Source organism: Mobula birostris, chromosome 8 (genome assembly GCF_030028105.1).
Source record: "Mobula birostris isolate sMobBir1 chromosome 8, sMobBir1.hap1, whole genome shotgun sequence".
In the NCBI taxonomy this organism is placed as follows: Eukaryota; Metazoa; Chordata; class Chondrichthyes; order Myliobatiformes; family Myliobatidae; genus Mobula; species Mobula birostris.
In genome coordinates this window covers 16,024,184-16,047,348 of record NC_092377.1, presented here as the reverse complement: position 1 = coordinate 16,047,348, position 23,165 = coordinate 16,024,184, and the positions used below count along the sequence as shown (strand labels likewise).

The 23,165-nt window shown below is 43.6% G+C and overlaps 1 protein-coding gene across 2 annotated transcripts in view; it reads right to left on the bottom strand.

Moving 5' to 3' along the window:
- Nucleotides 1-18,398, bottom strand: part of adss2 (adenylosuccinate synthase 2) — a 128,768-nt gene extending 110,370 nt beyond the window's left edge. For both annotated transcript variants that reach the window (XM_072264832.1, XM_072264833.1), the window contains exon 1: nt 18,071-18,398. In XM_072264832.1, the coding sequence (XP_072120933.1) occupies nt 18,071-18,292 (222 nt within the window). In that variant the 5' untranslated portion in view covers nt 18,293-18,398. The remainder of the gene's footprint in view (nt 1-18,070) is intronic.
- Nucleotides 18,399-23,165: the final 4,767 nt, after the last annotated feature.

Here is a 23,165-nt window from a genome sequence, read left to right as displayed (position 1 = left end):
AAAAGACGTTGGATTCTGCTGAATAGATCCCTGAGCAGCATATTAAAGACTTTTAGCAAAATGCCTAATTAACAAACCTTTCAAACAAGCCATGACTTTACTTGGCCATTGGTGAGGAGCCCTGTACAGCCAAAGCCTCGGACCTAGAGGCTGTGTTGGGAGCGGAAGCTTCACCAATCCATCTCTAAAATATTCATTTTCCAACCCGACCTGAAAAAAGATACAGGAACTCCATCTCAAATAGCTGTGAAACTGATCAGTAGTTCCTAGGGATACAGACTTATTCAAAAATCATTTGCTGCAAGAAGTTCACCAGCCTGTTGAACAATTGCCCTTTGGTCTTTAAGTGCAATAAATGGTTCATGACCAAATGCTTTGGGACTAGATTGTCCCAATGTCTAGGACTGTGCTGAGAGAATGCAAAAACTCCACAGATAAAGACCACTTCACAGACTCCTCCTGCCTCTTTATACGGAAAGGTTAGAATCAGTGTAAAAAAAAAGTTGGATTGTTTGCTCAGCTGATGTATGTAAAGGAAAATTAATGTCATACAGATGTAATGTAAATGGAATGAAATGTAATGTAAATGGAAAAAAGGTATGTGCTGTATTATTCATATTTTTGAAATAAATGTTAAACTTTAAAAACAATTCATTAATGTTGCCCTTCTTTCACATTTTTGCAGCTAATTAAATACTTTTGAAATAGAGTCACTGCTGTCATAAAATAAATCAAACAGCAACGTAATTGCAGTGAGCTTCAAGTAACAACATGAAAATAATGAAGATTTAAATAGTGATCAAGGGATCAAATACTGGTCAGGACTCCAGGAAAAAGCCATGGAATTTTCTGCAGCCAGCTGAGAAAACATATTACTTGCACCACTTATAACAATGGTAACAAAGACTTAATAACTTTACAACGATGTGCTGTTTTAGATGTTCACATGTCAACATATAGTTATTGGGCTAACATAGCATTTTACAACATTAGTCCAGAAAACAGAATAATCATTAGCACAAGACATAGGAACAGACTTAGGCCATTCAACCCATCAAGTCTGCTCTGCAATTTCATCATGGCTGATCTATTATCCTTTTCAACCCCACATTCCTGCCTTCTCCCCATAAACGTTGACATGCTTAGTAATCAAGAACCATTCAATTCCACTTTAAATATACCCAATGTCTTGGTCTCCACAGCCATCTGTGGCAATGAATTCTGCAGATTCATGACCCTCTGGCTAAAGAAATTCCTCCTCATCTCTGTTCTATAGGGAACCTCTGGCCCTAGATGTCCCCGTTCTAAGAAACATCCTTTCCATATCCCTCTATTGTGGTCTATCAGTATTCGATAAGTTGCAATTACCCTCTCCCTGTCCTTAGCAAAATGGATCATTTTGCACATTTGGTTAACACTAGTAGAGTTGTATATGCATATAACTGGAACACTGAGACTTGCATGAATTGGTGCATGTCTGTCAAATTAGAAAATGGAATGCATAACTCAAAGGGAGAACTGAGCTTCGAATCACAACGCACACCCTTGCACTGGGGAAAAGGAGGGAGCTGTTCAATTGCATTGGGTTTCACTACTTAGCAGAGTGCTTGCAAAAATACTAAATATTTTGAGATGGAGTTCAAGAGATTGGGATATGAGAACGTTTAGGAAGTTAAAGACGACACAAGATATTAGTGCACAGTGATGATATGGGAATTTTTAAGGCATCCGTTAGTCTTGCGAGACCATGGATCTGCGCCTGGGCAAGGTTGTATGGAAGACCGGCAGTTGCCCATGCCGCAAGTCTCCCCTCTCCACAACACCAATGTTGTCCAATACAGCTTGGCACCAGTGTCGTCGCAGAGCACTGTGTGGTTAAGTGCCTTGCTCAAGGACACAACACGTTGCCTCGGTTGGGGCTCGAACTCATAACCTTCATGTCGCTAGTCGAATACCTTAACCACTTGCCCACGTGCCCACATGATATGGGAATGATAACCGCATAACTGAAAGGAACACAGCATAAAAACATAGGACAATAGGTGCAAGTAGACAATTTACAGTAAACTGGTGAAAAATGACAATTATGCACACACTATTTGAAAATGAGATGAAATCAGTGACAGCACAAAATAGAAATGAATGAATCATCTAATAATCATGTTTTCATAACAAACTATGGGTGTTTCACTCTTCATAAAGAAAGGTAAAGCTGATGGCATTGCTGTGTTGATAAAGGATAAACCCAATAGTATAGTAGAAAATTATCTTGAATTGCAAGATTAAAATGTAGAATAAATTTGGGTGGAGGGAGAAAACTGCAAGATGGCAGGTTCCCTAACTATAATGCACGTCAAGAGTAAACCCAAGACATGAGTGGTTCAAAGAAACTAACTGAATTAATCATATACAACTTTAATTTCCATATCCAGTCAACAAATATAATAGGCAAAAGTAACCATGAAAAGGAGTTCACTGAGTGCACTTGTTGTAGAGACAGGCAGCAGCTAACTTTAGATCCAGTCAAATGCATGGAACTGGGACTAATAATTTCAAAGTAAATAATCTGAGAAAGAGCAGTCAAAATTTCATATTCAGTTTGAATGAAAAACCTGAAAATAAAATGAAAGTACCAGATACAAGAGACAACCCAAACAGATTTGCAGGTAAAGTGTTGCTTCACCTGGAAGAACTGTTTGGGGCCCCTGAGTAGAGGCAAGGGAGGAAGTGAATGGGCAGGTGTAGCATTCTTGTCACTTGCAGGGAAACGTGCCAGGAGGCAGATTAGTGGGGAGGTACGAATGAACAAGGGACAAGAAGAGACACTTGGTGATTAATGTCACTGTCCATCTCAAGTGACAGAATGGAAGCAACTTACTTCTTAGTCCAGGCTAATATAAGACCTGAAGAGTTATATCTATCCTGTCCCATCAGGTGCTGACAAGTTGGGTAGAGCACCTCTTCTCTTCACCTGCCTATCAACTCTAATTCTTCCCTTCCTCCTCCCCCATCAAATTCCTCCTTCTTCAGCCCTCTACCTTTCCCACTCACCTGGCTTCACTAACATCTTTTAGCTGATCCTCCTTTCCCTTTCGCCCACCTTTTTATTCTGACCCGACATTTTAATTCCTAACCCCATTCCTGTTCCAACATGCTGGTCCATAGCCTCCTCTTGTGTAGAAAAGCAACACTTTATGTTTGTATGGGTAGCCTCCAACCTGATGGCATGAATATTGATTTCTCCTCTCTGTTAAAAAAAAATCATTTCCCCTCCCTTCTTCTTCTATTCTGCATTCTGGCCTCTTACCTCTTCTCACCTGCCTATTACCTCCCCCCTGGGTCCCCTCCTCCTATAGTCCTCTCCCATCAGATTCCTTCATGTCCAGCCCTTTGACTTTCCTATCCACCTGGCTTCACCCACCACTATCAGCTAGCCTCCTTCCCCTCCCCCCACCTTTTTATTCTGATGTCTTCCCCCTTCCTTTCCAGTCCTGAAGAAGGGTTTCAGCCCAAAACATTGACTGTTTGTTCATTTCCATGTAAGCTGCCTGACCTGCTGAGTTCCTCCACCATTTTGTGTGTGTCACTTTGGATTTCCAGCATCTGCAGAATTTCGTATGTTTAAGATCTGCAGAATCTCGCGTTTAAAATGTACGTTAAATGATGAAAGCACAAAATGCTGTTTATAGTGGGATCTGAATGCCCCTCAGGATCACCTTAATAGCAAAAAGGAGGTTGTATAAAATTTAAGAAATTTGACAACTGTGTGAGGTATTGCTAAAACCACACTGGAGTATTGTATACAGCTTTGGCTTACTTACATAAGCTGTGTATGTTGGCAATGCAGATAAAGATTCATCTGGTTGATTTCTTAATGGAACAGGAATAGGTGAGAAAGACCACGATCTCTTTGGGGCTGAGCTTTCTTGAAGTACATAGAAACATAGAAAATAGGTGCAGGAGTAGGCCATTCAGCCCTTCGAGCCTGCACCGCCATTTATTATGATCATGGCTGATCATCCAACTCAGAACCCTGCACCAGCCTTCCCTCCATACCCCCTGATCCCCGTAGCCACAAGGGCCATATCTAACTCCCTCTTAAATATAGCCAATGAACTGGCCTCAACTGTTTCCTGTGGCGGAGAATTCCACAGATTCACCACTCTCTGTGTGAAGTTTTTCCTAATCTCAGTCCTAAAAGGCTTCCCCTTTATCCTCAAACTGTGACCCCTCATTCTGGACTTCCCCAACATCGGGAACAATCTTCCTGCATCTAGCATGTCCAATCCCTTTAGGATTTTATACGTTCCCCCCCTCAACCTTCTAAATTCCAACGAGTACAAGCCCAGTTCATCCAGTCTTTCTTCATATGAAAGTCCTGCCATCCCAGGAATCAATCTGGTGAACCTTTTTTGTACTCCCTCTATGGCAAGGATGTCTTTCCTCAGATTAGGGGACCAAAACCGCACACAATACTCCAGGTGTAGTCTCACCAAGGCCTTGTACAACTGCAGTAGTACCTCCCTGCTCCTGTACTCGAATCCTCTTGCTATAAATGCCAGCATACCATTCGCCTTTTTCACCGCCTGCTGTACCTGCATGCCCACTTTCAATGACTGGTGTATAATGACACCCAGGTCTCGTTGCACCTCCCCTTTTCCTAATCGGCCACCATTCAGATAATAATCTGTTTTCCTATTTTTGCCACCAAAGTGGATAACTTCACATTTATCCACATTAAATTGCATCTGCCATAAATTTGCCCACTCACCCAACCTATCCAAGTCACTCTGCATCCTCTTAGCATCCTCCTCACAGCTAACACTGCCACCCAGCTTCGTGTCATCCGCAAACTTGGAGATGCTGCATTTAATTCCCTCATCCAAGTCATTAATATATATTGTAAACAACTGGGGTCCCAGCACTGAGCCTTGCGGTACCCCACTAGTCACCGCCTGCCATTCTGAAATGACATGACATGACATGTTTCTGAGGTGAGCATGCTGATATTTCCCCCGGAGAGAAAAAGCAGAATTTGGAAGTATTGTTTTGGAAAAAAGCTCCATTTAAGATACTGACAAAGAATTTCCTGGAGTGTTGTAATTTCTTAAGCTTTCTCTGTCCAAACTGCTGTGAAAATAGAGTCACTGAAGATGTTCAAGGCCATGATCTATCAGCATTTGAATTGTACAAGACCCTTTAGTTAAGTGAAACAAAAGTGGTGAGGCCAAGAAAGTATCTTTCATTGCTACTGTTGACATTTTATTTGTACCTCTACCAGCTTCTGCACATCCATTGCCTTCATCTGCAGTGTTTCTTCAACAGGAAAATGAATGAGGGTCTGCTGCTGGTTGCAAAACAAAGAATTCCATCCTCTTAAGCTTCTTGCTCAAATTCCCTTCCACCTCACAAACAAATGAATCAAGTGATAGAGCAGTTTCAACGACTTTGCCTGGTTCCAACTCGAAGGCTACCTGGCAGATATTTTTGGGAGCTAATTCTGCAGAAGACTAACAATAGAAAATCATGGTTCTGAAAACCTGTAAAGTGAACTGATCAAAGCTGGCATCCTCAAATGTGTCAGCAGAATCTGCAAGGGTGAATTCCAAACCTGGGAAAGACTGGTAATCTAAATAACATACACAAGAAAATCTGCAGATGCTGGAAATCCAAGCAACACACACAAAATGCCAGACCCCATGAAAGGCCCCAGCCCGAATTGTCGACTGTTCACTCTTTTCCATAGCTGCTGCTTGGAGTTCCTCCAGCATTTTGTGTGTGTGGTGCAAAATTACACACACATTGAGGAAAATTGAACAGGGGAATAAACTATATCTCAATGGCCCATAAAACTCAAGGGCTTATGCCAAAAGCAATTTTTTTATTGGCCAATTTTCTACCTTTGCCCAAGTCCCTATATCTACAGGGAAATACAAGTTATCAGGTGACTATGACTACCATCAACACCTTGACAAAGTTGGTTCCTGCTAAAGGAATATATCATTCAAGGTGACAGAACAGAACTCCCAGAATCACTCAAAAGAATTGAGCCCTAGGTCACCTTCAATTACCAAAGCGAACAATCAAGAATTTTACTGCAGCTGTAGAAAACGGTGTATGAAGTCACAAGGGACAAAGAAGACTTTATAGCAAAAAGATTGGAAATGAAGACAAGTTAACTGCTTTTTGATTCTGACACGGGGAATAATGCAGATTTGAGTTTTACACAGCTTGTGTGAACTGTCACCAGAACATTTTTTGCAATGAAATGACAATTACACTAAACTGTATTACACAAGATTGAAATGCCCAAGTCACAAAAAAATTTTGCAGACAATGTGCCACTGAACAAGTTCCAGTAAAAACACTGCAACAATCAGCATTTTATTTAAACTGATCTATTGATGCAGCCTTAGGATATAAATCAGTAAACATTTAACACTGGTGACTGGATACGAAGGCACTGCATAACCAACAAGAGTCATACGAAAGTGGTAGGTCATATCCTTTAAAATACAAAGCAAGCATTTATTGGCAAATCATAAACACAGAAGATTCTGCATATGCTGGAAATCAGAGTAACACACACAAAATTCTGGAGGAATTAGGTCAGGTCAGGTCAGGCAGCATCTATGAAGAGGAGAAGAAAGTGTCAATATTTTAGGCTGAAACCCTTCATCAACACTGAAAAGGGGGAAGAAGCCAAAATACGGTGGGGGGAGGGGAAGGGGAAGGAACGCAAGCTGGAAGGTAACATGAGGCTGTGCCAGCTGGCTTCTTCCCCCTTCCTTTTCAGCCCTGATGACAGTTCTCAGCCCAAAATGTCAACTCTTCATTCCTCTCCATACATGCTGCCTGACCTACTGAGTTCCTCCAGAATTCTGTATGTGTTACCATCTATTGGCAAATTGCAATTTGAAACTAATGGTTTGCATTTTTTTTAAAAGAATCTGACTGATATAATTTTTAGTTATTGGTCCATCATTAAAAACACATGTAAACATCTAACTCCAGAAATTTAACCAGCAACAGTCCAGCTTCTTATAATTTGAGGACACTCCAGAGAACCACAGGTTTGGTGAAGCCAGAATTAACATTTAGAATTCAGTCTGATAAGTTGATCTCAGATAACACTGCCACCATGAGACTGGGATCACAGTGGGACTATGATGTTTATACTACTAAATGGAGGATGTGGATAAACTCTATTTATTTTACAGCAGCTTCTCAAATACTCCTACAGAAAAGTCAGTCAGAATAGGCACATGTGCAGGTATAGCAGAAGAGACCTACTGTATGTAAACTAAATTTGAAGAGTCATAGAGTATTAGAACACTACAGCACAGAAACAGACCCTTCAGCCCATCTAGTCTGTGCCAGACCATTAAACTGCCTCGGCCCATCACCCTGCTGCCAGACCACAGTTTTTCATACCCCTCCTATCCACATACCTATCCCAATTTCTCTTAAATGTTGATATCTAACTTGCATCTACCACTTGCGCTGGCAGATCATTCTACAATGTCACCACCTTGAGTGAAGATATTCCCCTTAAACATTTTACCCATAACCATGACCTCTAGTTCTAGTCGCACACAAACTCAGTGGAAAAAGCCTACTTGCATTTACCCTATCTACACCCCTCATAATTTTGCATACCTCTGCTAAATCTCCCCTCAATCTTCTACAGGAATAAAGTCCTAATCTACAAGTCCTAACCTTTGAGAAAGGTAAAATTACAAAAACAGGGGAAGAAAGATAGCCACTAGTCTTCAAGGTACAGATTCCAGCAAATCAATGGCTCAAAGCAGCACAACCTAGGGTACTCAGGTTGAAAATCTGGCTAAATCGAGCTACAACAACAATCTCTTACTTGTCATCAGCAAAACAAAGGAGCTGATTATTGACTTCAGGAGGCGTACAACAGAGGTCTACGAGTATATTGACTAGTTGCATCACAGCCTGGTATGGAAGCACCAATGCCCTTGAATGGAAAATCCTACAAAAATAGTGGGTATAGCCCAGTCCATCCTGGGTAAAGTCCTCCCCACCATTGAAACCCCCACCACTCAGGGCCATTCCCTCTTCTTGCTGCTGCCATCAGGGAGAAGGTAAAGGAGACTCAGGGCTCACACCACCAGGTTTAGGAACAGTTATTACCCCTCAACCATTAGGCTCCTGAACCAGAGGACATAACTTCATTTGCCCCATTAATGACCTATTTCCACAATCTATTGAATTACTTTCAAGGACTCTACATATCATGTTCTCAATATTGTTTTCTTTTTTTCTTTTGTATTTTGACAGTTTGTTGTCTTTTGGACATTGGTTATTGACTCATCCCATTGGGTGCAGTCTTTCACTGATTCTATTGGCTTTTTTTTTGATTTACTGGATGCCCACAAGACAATGAATCTCAGGGTTGTATGTGATTGATAATAAATTTACTTGGACTTTTGAACTTCAAAACCTTAATTATTCAAGTCTTTAACACTTATTTGATGCCCAAATATATCAACATATTCTCACATTTAAGATAAAAATCAAAACTAGATAGATGTAGTCCTGACGAAGGATCTCGGCCCGAAACGACGACTGTACCTCTTCCTAGAGATGCTGCCTGGCCTGCTGCGTTCACCAGCAACTTTGATGTGTGTTACTAGATGGACATATGCTTTCGTTGATAAGGTACCAGAGGAAAACAGGTTTTCTAAGCAATAACCAATGTGGTCACAAACAATGTGGTCAAAGAGTCACAGAGTGTGAAGAGCCGTATTTAAATTTTACAGAAACATCAGTGACAGAATTGTCAATCTTACAAAAAGCAAGACTGCTAAATGGAACATGCTTCCATTCTGCACCAACTGACCCAAGGACAAGGAATAATTTCAAAGAATTTGTTCCCAATGCTGCCTGTAAGGAGCTTGTACATTCTCCCTGTAACCACGTGGGTTTCTTGCAATTTCCTCCCATATTCCAAAGATGGTAGGTTAATTGGTCATTGTAAATTGTCCCGTGATTAGGCTGGTATTAAATCAGGGGACTTGCTGGGTGCCATGGCTCAAAGGGCTAGTGGGGCCTATTCTGTGCCCCACCTCAATAAATAAATAAAAAATATCCTACTTGGCCATTTATTTAAACACTGGCTTTAAAAGGCTACCTTCTACTCCAGCACTGGATGCTTTCCTTTGGTGTATATTATGCCTATTATTACCAAAGTCAGTGCATCCATCCCAAGTATCTGCTAAATCTGTTTCTGATATATTTGAGTAACCGTACACTGGTAGTAACATGAATAGAGGAACCACTTGGTGTTGGGATGGACGTCAATGTACGGCAACCAGTTTATAAACATTCAATACGCAATAAATACTAGTAAATTGTATGCTATCTTTAAATGCAACATTATGGGAAACAGCAATGAAGTAGGGATGATTTTTGACAGCTCCTTCAAAAGAGCCACAGGGCAAATGATATCATTTGATTTGACGAAAAAAATCAACAGAGCTTCCCTACCCTGCCTCTCATGCACAACCCTCACGCAATAACAAGGCGATGTTATTTCCATTTTTTTTTTTAACATATGCAGAGGTATTGACTTTGCATAGAATCTGAGTAATGCAAATAGGCAATTCTACAAGACCAGCAATTAGAGCTACTGTTAAACTGATTCATGCAGCAGTTCCAGCAAGCAAAATGCAACAGAAATCAAAATGCAATGACAAGTGACTTGATCTGCCACCTGTTCCTCAGCCAAAAACTATTTCATCATCAAGGTTACCTTGAAAAATTTGGCACCACATTCAGTACCCATTTCAGAGCAGGTGAGTGCCATGCCTTGTAGGAAGAGGACTTGACATGACCAGTTTTTAAATATTTATTTCAGCCCTTCGAGCCAAGCACCAACAACCCTCTGATTCAACCCTAGCCTAATCATAATGTACAAACGGCTTACAGACAGCGGTGGGAATCGAACCATCTTCAGTGATCACTGGCACTGTAAAGCAATTGCGCTAGCTGCTATGCCACTGTGCTGTCCTTTCGATGTTGTATGGAGTTTTGGTAGCTTTACTTTCTGCTTGAACAAGTTATCACATTTCTTGCTGATCAACAGTTGCTGAGTGACAGCAGATACCAAACTTCAGAATAGTTGTTCATTTTGTTGGCTCGTTGCTATGGGTCAAAAGAAGCATAGTATTATCCACCTATCTTTTATTTCTTTCACCTACTACTTTAAAGTAACGTTACAGGCTATCTCTTTTGTGATTAAACAAAGGAATCAATCACGACTCAGAAAATAATTTGCTTATCTTCTTAAATAGGTCAGCAAAATAAGCAGTTCTGAGGCATAACTTGCAGCGAAACAGCAATGAATGCAGCTTACCTCGAGACCTATTCAAATTTGTAACAAAGGCAGCTCTAAAATCCACACCAAATCAATCCATTATTCTTACTAGACTCACCAAGTGTAGTCAGACACAGGATCAGTCAATGCGCCCTGTGGCATATTAATAAATGAAATGCATTAACTCCAATAGCAAAACGTTTTCACATGCCGTAGGTTATGAAACGTTTAGCCAAACAATTTGCTGAATAGAGTTAATAAATGTTCAAACTTCAAAGTAAATTTATTATCAAAGCACATCACCATATACAACCCTAAGAATCACTCTGGTGGTCCGAGTCCTGAGGCTCTTGTACCTTCTAGTTGATGGCACCAGCATGACCTGGGTGGTGGAAATTTCTATTGCTGGATGCTGCTTTCCTACAACAACCTTTCATGAAGAAGTGCTTTCTTTCTTGCAGACATATTCAATAAACCCAGAATAGAATAATAACCATAACAGTATCAATGAAAGACTGCGCCAACTTGGGCATTCAACTAGTGTGTGAAAGTTAAAATAAAACTGTGCAAATACAAATGAGAGAAATAAAAATAATAAGCAAGCAGTAAATATTGAGAGCATGAAATAAAGAGTCCTTTAAAATGGGTCCATAGGTTGTGGGAACATTTCAATGATGGGACAAGTGAAGTTGAGTGAAGTTTTACCCTTTGGATCAAGAGCCTTTGATTGAAAGATAATAACTATTCCTGAACCTGGTAATGAGAGTCCCGAGGCTCCTGCACCTCCTTCCTGATGGTAACAGTAAATAGAGAGTATATCCTAGGTGATGGATTGTCCCTGATGATGAATACTGCTCTCCTGTGACAATACTCTGTGTGGATGTGTTCAATAGTAGGGAGGGCTTTACCCACAGTGGACTGAGCTGTATCCACTTCTTTTGTAGGATTTTCTGTTCAAGAGCATTGATGTATCCATACCAAACCGCAATGCAGCCAATCAGTATACTCTCCACCACACACAAATTTGTCAAAGCTTTAGATGTCATGCCAAATCTTCAAAAACCCTAAGGAAGCAGAGGCGCTGCCATGCTTTCTTTGTAATTGCACTTGTATAAGGAATCGCTCACTATCTTGTAGTGGTATCGCTACAAAGCAATAAAAGTCAGAAACGTTTGTCAATGAATTACTCTAGGTTCCTCAAGTCCAATTTTTATTTCTTGTCACAAGAGAAACATAACTCTTACATATAGCCTTAAGTCAAGTTTAAAGATGACCCAAAAATAACAATATTCAGTTCATTGTCTGGGTGTAAGCAACAAGTGACACACCTTCTAACATGGCACAAGCTTAAAAGAATCTTCAAAGCACATGCCAAGTGTGTGATTGAACGCTGAAAATGTTCACAGATCAGGCATCATCCGCCTTTAATCTGAAATTTTAATTCCGTTTCTCCCTCCGCAAATGCTGCATAACCTGCTGAATGTTTCCAGCACTTTGTTTCTGTTCCAGGTCTCTGGTTTCCAGCTTACATGTAATGCCATATTCGTCACTTGCCTGATAATCTATCAGCAACACAAAACAATTATTCCCTCCACCACTGGGACACAGAGGCCGTAGCCTTGGACCATCTGCAAAATGCACAGCTAATGTTCTCCTGCACTGGTCTTACAGGGCCTCTCAACTTGTAACCCATACCACCAAAGGTCAAGGTTCCTCTCCAAGTCACGCACCATCCTCACTTGAAAATAAATCACTGACGCTGTACTGCCACCCAGACTAACCAATAGCCCTGTGGGACTACTTACACCAGAAGGATTGCAGTTCAAGGAAGACTCTTACCGTGATCTTTTCAAAGGCAATTAGAGTCGGGCAATAAATGCTGATCTTTGCCAGCAATGTCCAGATGGTAAAACATTGAATAAATTAATAAATGGCTAACTGATTCAAAACTAATTTAGTATTTAATTCCTATTGCAAAATCGTCCAGCATCAACTTCTATGCATAGAGGTTGATAACTTCAGTAAAAGTGATACACTTTCCCCACTTTGAAAGCCAATGCATTATTCACTTTGAAGTCATACACATTCAATAAAATCAAACCATCCCTTGAAAACACCTGAATACTTCACAATTGATAAATTAAGTTTAAACACATAGATAAGTAAGGAATACCAGCAGCTGTGCTGTTGATAACAAACGCCTAAGAAACAAAACTATAGATGGTCAACCATATAAACTACGTGTGCGCAGCCCTCCGGTGAAAAATGATATTGTATCTGTTAAATAGGGGCCATGGACAATTCCGATTTGATGGAGAATGGACGTGAAAGCACAGAGGAACATCTGGAGAAATTTCTGAAGCGCCCGTTCGCTGCTGTCGTTACTGTGTGGTCGGGAATCTTTCGGAGGGTAGGCCTCAAAATCCCTGGCCTTGCCTGCTTTTGGCCACTGAGAAGGAGGTTGAATTGTTCAGACAGAGATGGCGCTCAGTACTCGGTGTCGGAGAGCTGATCAGAGCTCAAAGTTTTCAGATGACTCAGAGTTGGATTGTGGTCGGCATGGCAGGGAGAGTTTTTCTTCCTTTTCCCGTCTGCGTGAGATGTAGGACATTTGAGAAACTTTGAACTTTACTGTGCTCACGGACTTCTTCATCAAGTTATGATATTGTTACACTGTTTGTAACTATAAATTATGTGGTTTTGTCAGTTTTTTCAGTCTTGGTTTGTCCTGTGTTTTGTGATATCACACCGGAGGAAATAATGTATCATTTCTTAATGCATGTATTACTAAATGACAAGAGGACTACGTGTCTTCATAATCATATCATAAATTATTTCTGAGGGTGCTGAACAAGGTGACAATAGTGATCAGACACCACATAAATTCCCCCACTGTTCGGTGATCAATCCAATTGAATCTTTTGCATAAGTTTCATACTTCACCAAATGGCCAGAAATTCAATACCCCCGACTGTAAAGTGACCCTTCTGCTGGACAGTGGACCTAAAATTTTAAAAAGTTGGAACTGTTTGCAAGTGTAGTCTAATTGAACAAAGGGATATTGACTAAAACATAAATGCTGCAAAAACTCAGCCAGTCAAATATCCTTCATGGAAAGAGAAACAAGTTTACATATAGGCCAAATGTCAAGGAAGGGTACCTGACTAAAACAGTAACTGGGTTCATTTTCCATAGATGCAGCTTGCTTAGCTGAATTCTTCCAGCATTTCTGATTATTGCTTCAGGTTTCAGTTTTGTTTAGAAGTAAATTCATTATCAAAGTGTGTGTGTGTGTGTGTGTGTGTGTGTATGACCATATACAACCCTGAGATTCATTTTCTTGCGGGCGTACTCAGTAATTCCATAATAAAATAATAACCATATTAGATTCAATCAAATATTGCGTTATTTATGGTCGGTTTGACTAAAACACCTCAATGCTATACAGTTTATGGTTAAAGAACTGCAAAAAATTATGTAGTTGGACAAAATTCTGTGTATATTTTAATGCTAATATTACAATGATTTATTTGAATGAAGATTGTAACATTTTTGTTTGCACTCTCAAGATGCCTGTTAACAGAGTGAGCCTCATTTTTTAAAAATTTTGTTAAATTAGAGCACTCCCCATCTCTAATCTTCTCCAGCTATATAATCCTCCAGAATTCCCTTCACTTCTTGATCATTTCCCATTTAATCTCTTTACAACTGCCAGCCATACTTAGGTTTTAGTTTTGAGTTTTATTTCCCTGAACCTCTGAGCAGCTATCTTTTTAAAGATGCTTAGTAAAACTTCTCCCAGTCACAAAAGTTACACAAAAAATTGATTATATTTGATAGTGAAGAGGTAGTCTTAGGTTACAGGATGGCATTGACAAATTGATTAGATAGGCAAAGCCAAGGCTCTGATTGGTGTGAAATGATGTATTTTAGGAGAACTAATGAAATTACAGCTGAGAGGAGACTGATAAACAGAAGAATCCTTTATGGGTAAATCCAAATATGCCTGAAGAGTGCATCAGAGATAGAAAGTGGTTAGGGTTTCCCAGATAACTGCCTTCATTGGTCAGTGCACAGAGTACAGGAACAGGAAGGCTACAATACAGCTTTATAAAACAGTACAATAACCATATAGAAAAACTACAGCACAGAAACAGGCCTTTTGGCCCTTCTTGGCTGTGCCGAAGTATTTTCTGCCTAGTCCCACTAACCTGCACACAGACTATATCCCTCCATACACCTCTCATCCATGTACCTGTCCAATTTATTCTTAAATGTTAAAAAAGAACCCGCATTTACCACCTCGTTTGGCAGCTCATTTCATATTCCCACCACTCTCTGTGTGAAGAAGCCCCCCCTAATGTTCCCTTTAACCTTTCCCCCCCCTCACCCTTAACCCATGTCCTCTGGTTTTTTTCTCCCCTTGCCTCAGTGGAAAAAGCCTGCTTGCATTCACTCTATCTATACCCATCGTAATTTTATACACCTCTATCAAATCTCCCCTCATTCTTCTACGCTCCAGGGAATAAAGTCCTAACCTATTCAACCTTTCTCTGTAACTGAGTTTCTCAAGTCCCGGCAACATCCTTGTAAACCTTCTCTGCACTCTTTCAACCTTATTTATATCCTTCCTGTAATTTGGTGACCAAAACTGAACACAATTCTCCAGATTCGACCTCACCAATGCCTTATACAACCTCATCATAACATTCCAGCTCTTATACTCAATACTTTGATTAATAAAGGCCAATGTACCAAAAGCTCTCTTTACGACACTATCTACCTGTGACGCCACTTTTAGGGAATTTTGTATCTATATTCCCAGATTCCTCTGTTCCACTGCACTCCTCAGTGCCTTACCATTTAGCCTGTATGTTCTACCTTGGTTTGTCCTTCCAAAGTGCAATACCTCACACATGTGGCATACTTTATCCAGTTTGGGTCACCACACTGTAGGAAGGACATGATCACACTGGAGAAGATGTAAATGAGATACACCAGGATGTTCCCTGGGGTGAAGTGTTTAAGTTATGAGGAGACTGGAAAATTTATAGTTGGTGTCCTTAAGGTAAAGGGAAATGAGAGGAAACCTGACAGTATATATAAAAGGATACGGGGGATTGTGAGAAACTTTACCCCATTGCAAATATTAAAACTAGTGAACATGTATTTAAACTAAGGGGTAGGTAGTTTTGGGGAAAAATCTGGAAAAGCTTTTCACCCAGCTGTTCAGAACCCGAAACACACAGCCTGAGTGGGTGGTGAAGGCAGAGTTCCTCATGACACTTGAAGTTTTTGGAGGACAACCAGAATTACGGGGGCATAGAGGACAAGTGGCCGAGTGCTGGAAATTGGTACTGATGGGTTTGTGATCATCGCTATGGACATGATTGGCCAAAGAGCCTATTTCTATGTGGCATAACTCTGTTCTTTATTCCAGTATGATTTGATGGGCCAAATGGACTTCCATCTCAATACTGTATAGCTCAGTATCAATTTTTTGTTTCATATTGCTCTTTTCAACTGAGATCCACTACAATATTAAATTTACTATAGAAAAGCACACTTTTTGATACAGGGAATTATTTTTCATCTAGTCCTTAATTGAGGGGATGAAGAGAGAAACAAACTATTTCACAGGGTGAGAAAACACCATTTCCTTTCATTTCTGCAGCTTTCATGGAAAACAAACAGCAACCTTTTCTTAATGGGAGGTTCAGACTTTTACTAATTCTCTTTCAAGTAATGTTACTTCTGCATCCTGGAAACTGAGAGGGCAGTGTTGAAGGCAAAAAGGAAGTGGTTCTGTTACTCACAGACCAACAACCAGACAGTAACATGTGGCTATCTTCCCAAAATGCTCACCCTTCCAAAAACATTAAAAACACAAAAAAAGAAACATGGGCAAGATGGCAATCCAAATCTTTCACCAATTAATAAAGTGCTTCTCCCACTGAAACAAATGCAAATACACTCTGTTGTTTTGCTGAAACACATAGTGAATAAATGAGGAAATAACATTCTTAGTATTGGCCCAAAACAGGGGGGAGGGGAAAAGAAAAGGCCATGATTGAGAAAAATGAGTGCAATTTAAACAAAAAAGAAATTAGTGGGAGAGCAAAAAAACTAGCAGGGAGGAAAAAGGAATGCAAGATAAGGTGGACAGAAATGAAGGATGGCAGAGGCTGAGGAAGAAAGTGAGAGGGCAGGTGGCATGGGGAGAAGAAAGCAGTAGGTGCCAAAGATCTGGAGGGTGGGGGCAGAAGGCAGGGGGCTAGGTGGAAAAGAGAAAGAGGAAGACAGCAGAGGAAGAGAGAAGTGAATAGTTAGGTGGGGGCCTGGGAGAGGTAGAGGGGGTGTATGGCAAGGTGGGGGATACCTGGGGGAGGCAACAGGGGTGTACAGTGGACTGGGGGGGGTAGATGGGGGGGGCAGGGGAGGTAGAGGGTGTTTATGCAGGGTGGGGGCCTGGGGGAGAGTGTGTATGGCAGTTGGTGGGGGCCTGGGGAAGGTAGAGGGGCTGTATAGTCGGGAAAGGGACTTGGGGAGGTAGAGATGGGTGTATGGTGGGGGGGCCTGGGGGAGGTAGAGATGGGTGTATGGCGGGGGTGGCTGGGGAAGGTAGAGATGGGTGTATGGCGGGTGGCGGGAGGGCTTGGGGGAGGTAGAGATGGGTGTATGGCGGGGGGGCAGGGGGAGGTAGAGATGGGTGTATGGCGGGGAGGTAGAGGGGGTGTACGGCGGGGAGGTAGAGGGGGTGTACGGCGGGGAGGTAGAGGGGGTGTACGGCGGGGAGGTAGAGGGGGAAGTAGAGGGGGTGTATGGCGGAAGGGTCTGGGGGAAGTAGAGGGGTCCTGAGGGAGGTAAACTGGGTGTAATGCAAGGTGGCGGGTACCTGGGTAGGTAGGAGGCAGGGGGTCCTGGGAAGGTAAAAGGGTAGGGGGCATGTACAGCGGGGGGGGGGAGGTAGACGGGCTGTATGGCGGGAGATCCTGGGGAGTTTGAAGGGGTGTGAGGCAGGAGGAGTGAAGGGAGGCACTGCAGGAGCCTAAGGTGCAGAATTAAGGGGGTGGGGAGGGGAGGGGTGGGGAGGGGAGGGGAGGGGTGGGGAGGGGTGGGGAGGGGTGGGGTGGGGAGGGGTGGGGAGGGGTGGGGAGGGGTGGGGTGGGGTGGGGAGGGGTGGGGAGGGGAGGGGTGGGGAGGGGAGGGGAGGGAGGGGGTGGGGAGGGGTGGGGAGGGGGTGGGGAGGGGTGGGGTGGGGTGGGGAGGGGTGGGGTGGGGAGGGGTGGGGAGGGGTGGGGAGGGGAGGGAGGGGGTGGGGAGGGGTGGGGTGGGGTGGGGAGGGGAGGGGAGGGGAGGGGTGGGGTGGGGTGGGGAGGGGAGGGGTGGGCAGGGGAGGGGAGGGGTGGGGTGGGGTGGGGAGGGGAGGGGAGGGGAGGGGAGGGGTGGGGAGGGGACGGAGAAGAGGTAGGTGGCTGGGGCTGTCGGAAGAAAGGGATGGACAGCGGTTTGATTTGTTTCCCTCCATCCGCGGCAGTGGGCCAGGCCCATCCCCCCAGCCAGCCCGGCTCGATCTCTTCCCACCCCCTTCCCTTCCCTTCCCTTCCCCTGCCCTTCCTTCCTCTCCCTCCCGAGCTGAGGTCACAGCCGAAGGCGCGGGAAGAGTTAGTTGATGGCTGGCGGGCCCAAACCTCTGTCCCCGGCGACGCTTCGGGGTTCACTTACCTGGCACCTGCACACGATGTCTGCGTCCTGCGCCAGCAAATCCACCACCTTGCCTTTGCCCTCGTCCCCCCACTGAGCGCCCAGCACCACCGTCACCCTGTTGCCGGGCTCGGCGATCGTCAGCCTCCGCCGGAGGAAGAGCCTGTCGCCCGGCTCGGAGCCGCAGCACGGCCCTCCGTTCGGCTCCGAGCCCACGCCGCCCGCGCTGCCGTTCTCCGTCATGATGCCCCGGTGTGCGAGCCCGTGTGTCGAGCGGCCGGCAGAAGCTTGGCTCCTCCCTCCCTGTGCCAGCCTCCGCCTTTGCCGCCCTTAGCCCGCCGAAAGCCAACCCTCTGCTCTGCTCTCCGCCCCGCCCCACCTCAGCTCGGAAGGGAGGGAGGAAAGGAACGAGCCCGCGTCTCCGCTCCTCCCGGACCCCGCTGTCCTCAATTCACCTCACTCTCTCCCGGAGATCGCGCTCACGCTGCTCCCCGAGGATCACTCAGCATTTCCTGCATGCCGCCCGAGATCTTCTGCTGGGCCCTTCCTCTCGTACCCGGCGAATCCTGGAATCCTACCCTGTCACGCCTGCCGCCCCTGGATCTCGGAGTTCCAAAAGCGCCTTAAGATTTCTCTTGTCCATCTCCCTTGCTGCTCCTCATAAGATCTATCTGCGTTCTCGTGTTACAAAATTTCTCTCAGTGTGCTCCATCAGCCAGTCTGCGCTTCGTGGGATGTTACCAAGAATCTTTGGTCTTTGCTCTAAGTAGCATCCGACCTCCTGAAATCTTGCTATGTATAAACTCACTACTCTCCGGAATCTATTCTCTGTGAAACCTGTTACATAACGTACACTTTTATGTGTTGGATCCCGGCATATCTGGCAAGTCCAGCGCATATTGTCTTCCAAAAGGTAGTGGTATGGAGTGTATTCCACATCACATGGGGAAGGAGTTCCAGGGTTGGACCTATTGATAATAAAGAATTCAACGTTCAAAGTCCTCTTGCTCCTACCATCGGCCAGGAGGTACCAAAACCTTGGGACCCCCACCACCGGTTTCAGGACCAATTATTATCCTACAACCATCAGTCTCTTAAGCCAGCGTGCACTCAGAACTGATTCTACAACCCGCAGAATCGCTTTACAGGACTCTTTACAACTCATATTCTTAATATTATTTTCATTTGCACAGTCTGTTTTTTGCACATTGGTTGTTTGGTTGCCCTTTTTTTACTTATAGTTTATATATAGTGTAATTTTTTCTAAAATTCTATTCTATTATTTTTTCCTGTAAATGTCTGCAAGAAAATGAATCGCAGGTTAGTACTGTATATGGTAACATATACATACTGTACTTTGATATTAAAATACTTTGAAGAATGGCTATATATTTTCAATTTAGGAAATAGTAATACTCCTATGGTACAGAAGCCCTTGAACTTCTTAAGGGTAGAAGTCGTGGGTTTGAGAACAGTACAGTAGTGTAATGGTTAGTGTAATGCTTTACAGCACCAATGAACAGCTTCGATTCCCACCACTGTCTAAGGAGTTTGTACATTCTCCCCATGCCCGTGTGTGTTTCCTCTGGGTGTTCCAGTTTCCTCACAAGTTTCAAATATGTATGGATTAGTAGGTTCAAGTCAAGTTTAATTGTCATTCAACCATACATAAATACCCACAAATACAGCCAAATGAAATTCTAGGGCCAAGGTGCCAGCCACGGTACCAACAGTCATACACAGCACAAGGCATATTTAGCACATATAAGATAGCAGTAAACAGTCACACAGAGAAAAAAGTATAATGCAAATTCCCGAGTCCATGAATGTTGCAGCAGTCTACAATCGAACACAATATGGCTAGTCTTCTACCAAGTGAACACGATGGGGGGAGGGGGAGGGGGTTGGGGGCCTCCAGCATGGACATCGCACCACATTTCCTCTGGCATTCTGGTGGAGTGCACTGACTTTGATGCCTCCAGCTCTCCTGGGCAGTTGTAAATAGGTGACACTCCGGTTTCAGGCCTAATCCTCACTATGACTGTGGCCACGCAGCCCACCCCCCACCGACCCGCCGCCTGCCAATAAACCAGACTTGCAGCATTCCACATTAACGATGTCCAACGGGGTGTTGCAGTCACAAGAAAAGAAAACTCACTGTTAGACCGCACACCGCCTTCACACACGGATTCCTCCAAGGCCTCTCTGACGCAGGCTACAGCACAATCTGCACCAAGTCTAAACCCTTCAGTTTCTCTGCCAACAAGCAACATGCTGATGGGGTAGACCTGCAGTTCTTGTTCTTCATGTTTTCAGCTGAATCAAGTGATCATAAAAAGTATGTTTAAAAAAGACAGTAACACCCCTAGTTGGCCCTGTAGAAGCTGCTTGACCAAGTGCACTGCCACCTTACCAGAATTAATCACATGCCTGGAATTGGGTGGTGCAGGATCATTGGATCAGAAGAGCCTGTTAATGTGCTGCATCTCAAAATAAAATAAAAACAGCAAAGATGAATAATTGCAGTGCAATTTGCAGATGGTACCCACAGCAAATTCTGTGCGCTGGTAGTGGGGAGAGTGAGGTGAAGGATTACAAATGGGTTATCAATCAAGCAGGCTGCTATGTCCAAGGTGGTGTTGAGCATTTTTAGGTGTTGCATCCTATTTTTCAGTATGTCTTTTCTGTTTGGTCAATGCCGCTCCCACTTTCTCCCAGGCTGTTGATGGTGAGGTATTCATATTCATGGTAAATGGTAACGCGATTCAATATGAGGCATAGGTCGTCAGACTTTTACTCCCTGGTTAGCAATCTCCTAATATTCACTGTATGTGGCATGACTATTATTTGCCACTAATCAGCCCTTGTCTGGAGTTCAGGTTCAAGTGTATTGTCATTCAACCATATACCACCAAATGAAACAAAGTTCCTCCAGACCAAGGTGCATAACACAGTCTATGTAACTCACGCACAACTCATAAAGTAATATTGCCACTAATAAATCAACAAATAATAAGGTGTATTTACGATACAAGTTTAAAAATAAACAGTGTAATGCTACTGGTGCTTCATACGTGATGAGACCTGGATGGTGGCAGGGAGTCTCACACCCTGGGGGAGAAAGCTGTTTCCAATCCTAGCAGACCTTGTCCTAATGCTATGGTATCTCCTGCCACATCTGACATTATGATGGAATGAAGGTCATTGATATGATTAAGTGTGAGAAACTCATGCAATATTTATGAAATTGCTTTGCACTATCTATTGCATGCCATGTTTTATCTTTTCGCTCCGCATGTGATTCTGTTCACAGAGTGACCAAAGATAAGCACCCCATTTATGGTTATGCCCTTCTGCACTCCTTATTGAAGCAAAGTTTGGTGCTCTGACTTCATTATAATGGTGGAATGAACTGGACTGTGAGGTTACAGATTGTGATGCCATACACTTCTGCAGTTGTCACTTCTTTCAATACTAACATGGATGTGTATCTGCCACAAACAGATTGATGAGGATGTGATCACCTTGTGTAGGTTTGTTCACTAGCTGCCTCAGTCCCTGTCATCAGTGACATATTTCTGGTCTTGGCCAGATTGGTTACTGATGTGCTATCTTAGTGATAGATTCTGCAGTCTCCATCTGACATTCTGTGCTCTTGAAATTTTTGACACCTCCCCCCAAGTGTTGTTTGGTACAGAGTTGAAAATACGCATCAGCTGAGAGAGGAGGGTAAGTAGTAATCAGGAGGACATTGGTAAGATCAAAGTTGCTGGTGAATGCAGCAGGCCAGGCAGCATCTCTTGGAAGAGGTACAGTCGACGTTTCAGGCCAAGACCCTTTGTCAGGACTTTGTTAGCTCTTCCTTCAGTTAGTCCTGACTAGCTCTTCCTTCAGTCGGTCCTGACAAAGGGTCTCGGCCCGAAACGTCGTCCGTACCTCTTCCTAGAGATGCTGCCTGGCCTGCTGCATTCACCAGCAACTTTGATGTGTGTTGCTTGAATTTCCAGCATCTGCAGAATTCCTTGTGTTGACATTGGTAAGACGTCATAAATTTCAGTCTTCATTGAGCACCCTCATGCCATCCACCAGAAGTGGGACTTACCAGAGGCCAAATATTTTTATTCCCATTCCCGTTCTAACATGTTGATCTATGGCCTCATCTTGTGCCAAGATGAGGCCATCCTCAGGGTGGAGGAGCAACCCCTTATATTCCATCTGGGTACCCTTCAATCTGATCAACAAATTTCCGGTCAACAAATTTCCCCCACCCCCAAATTCAACTTCTTCTCACCTGCCTATTACTTCCCCTTGGGTCCCCTCCTCCTTTCCTTTCTCCTGTTGTCCACTCTCCTCTCCTATCAGATTCGTTCTTCTCCAGCCCTTCCTTTCCCAGCCACCTGGCTTCACCCATCACCTTCCAGCTAGCCTCTTTCCCTTCCCCCCATATTTTTATTCAGGCATCTTCCCCCTTCCTTTCCAGTCCTGAAGAAGGGTCTCAGCCAAAAACGCCGACTGTTTACTCTTTTCCATCGATGCTGCCTGACCTGCTGAATTCCTCCAGCATTTTGTTTGTGTTGCTTGGGATTTCCAGCATCTGCAGACTTTCTTGTGTTGAAGGTTTCCTTGTCCATGCTTGATCTGATGCCATGAGACTTCATGGGGCCTTCATCTGCAAACCACTGTACCATGACCTGTCAGGTAGATCTGTCCTATCAATGGGACAACGCATTTGCAAGGTGTTGCAAAGAATGGGGCAAACCCAAACGCAGGACACTGGCACAGAGATTGAGTTAGGATGCAGACGAGGGTGTGAGAGTGGCTGGAGCTTGAACGGCAAACAGGAGACAGGTGGCAGGCAAAACTTATCTTGACACGGAGCGTTGCTGAGCTGAACGGCGAATCGACAGGCAAGACGGCAGGCAATGCTTATCTTGACACTGAGCAACAGAGTTACACAGACAGCCCTCGATACTGAAGTAAAACTTAGAATACGCAATCCTAAGTGGCCGGAAACATTAATTACCACAATGGTTGAAACAACGATCTGGCAACGACTGGATGCAAAGCCGGGGTCTTTATGCTACAGGTCTTGATGAGAACCAGGTGTGTTGCTATC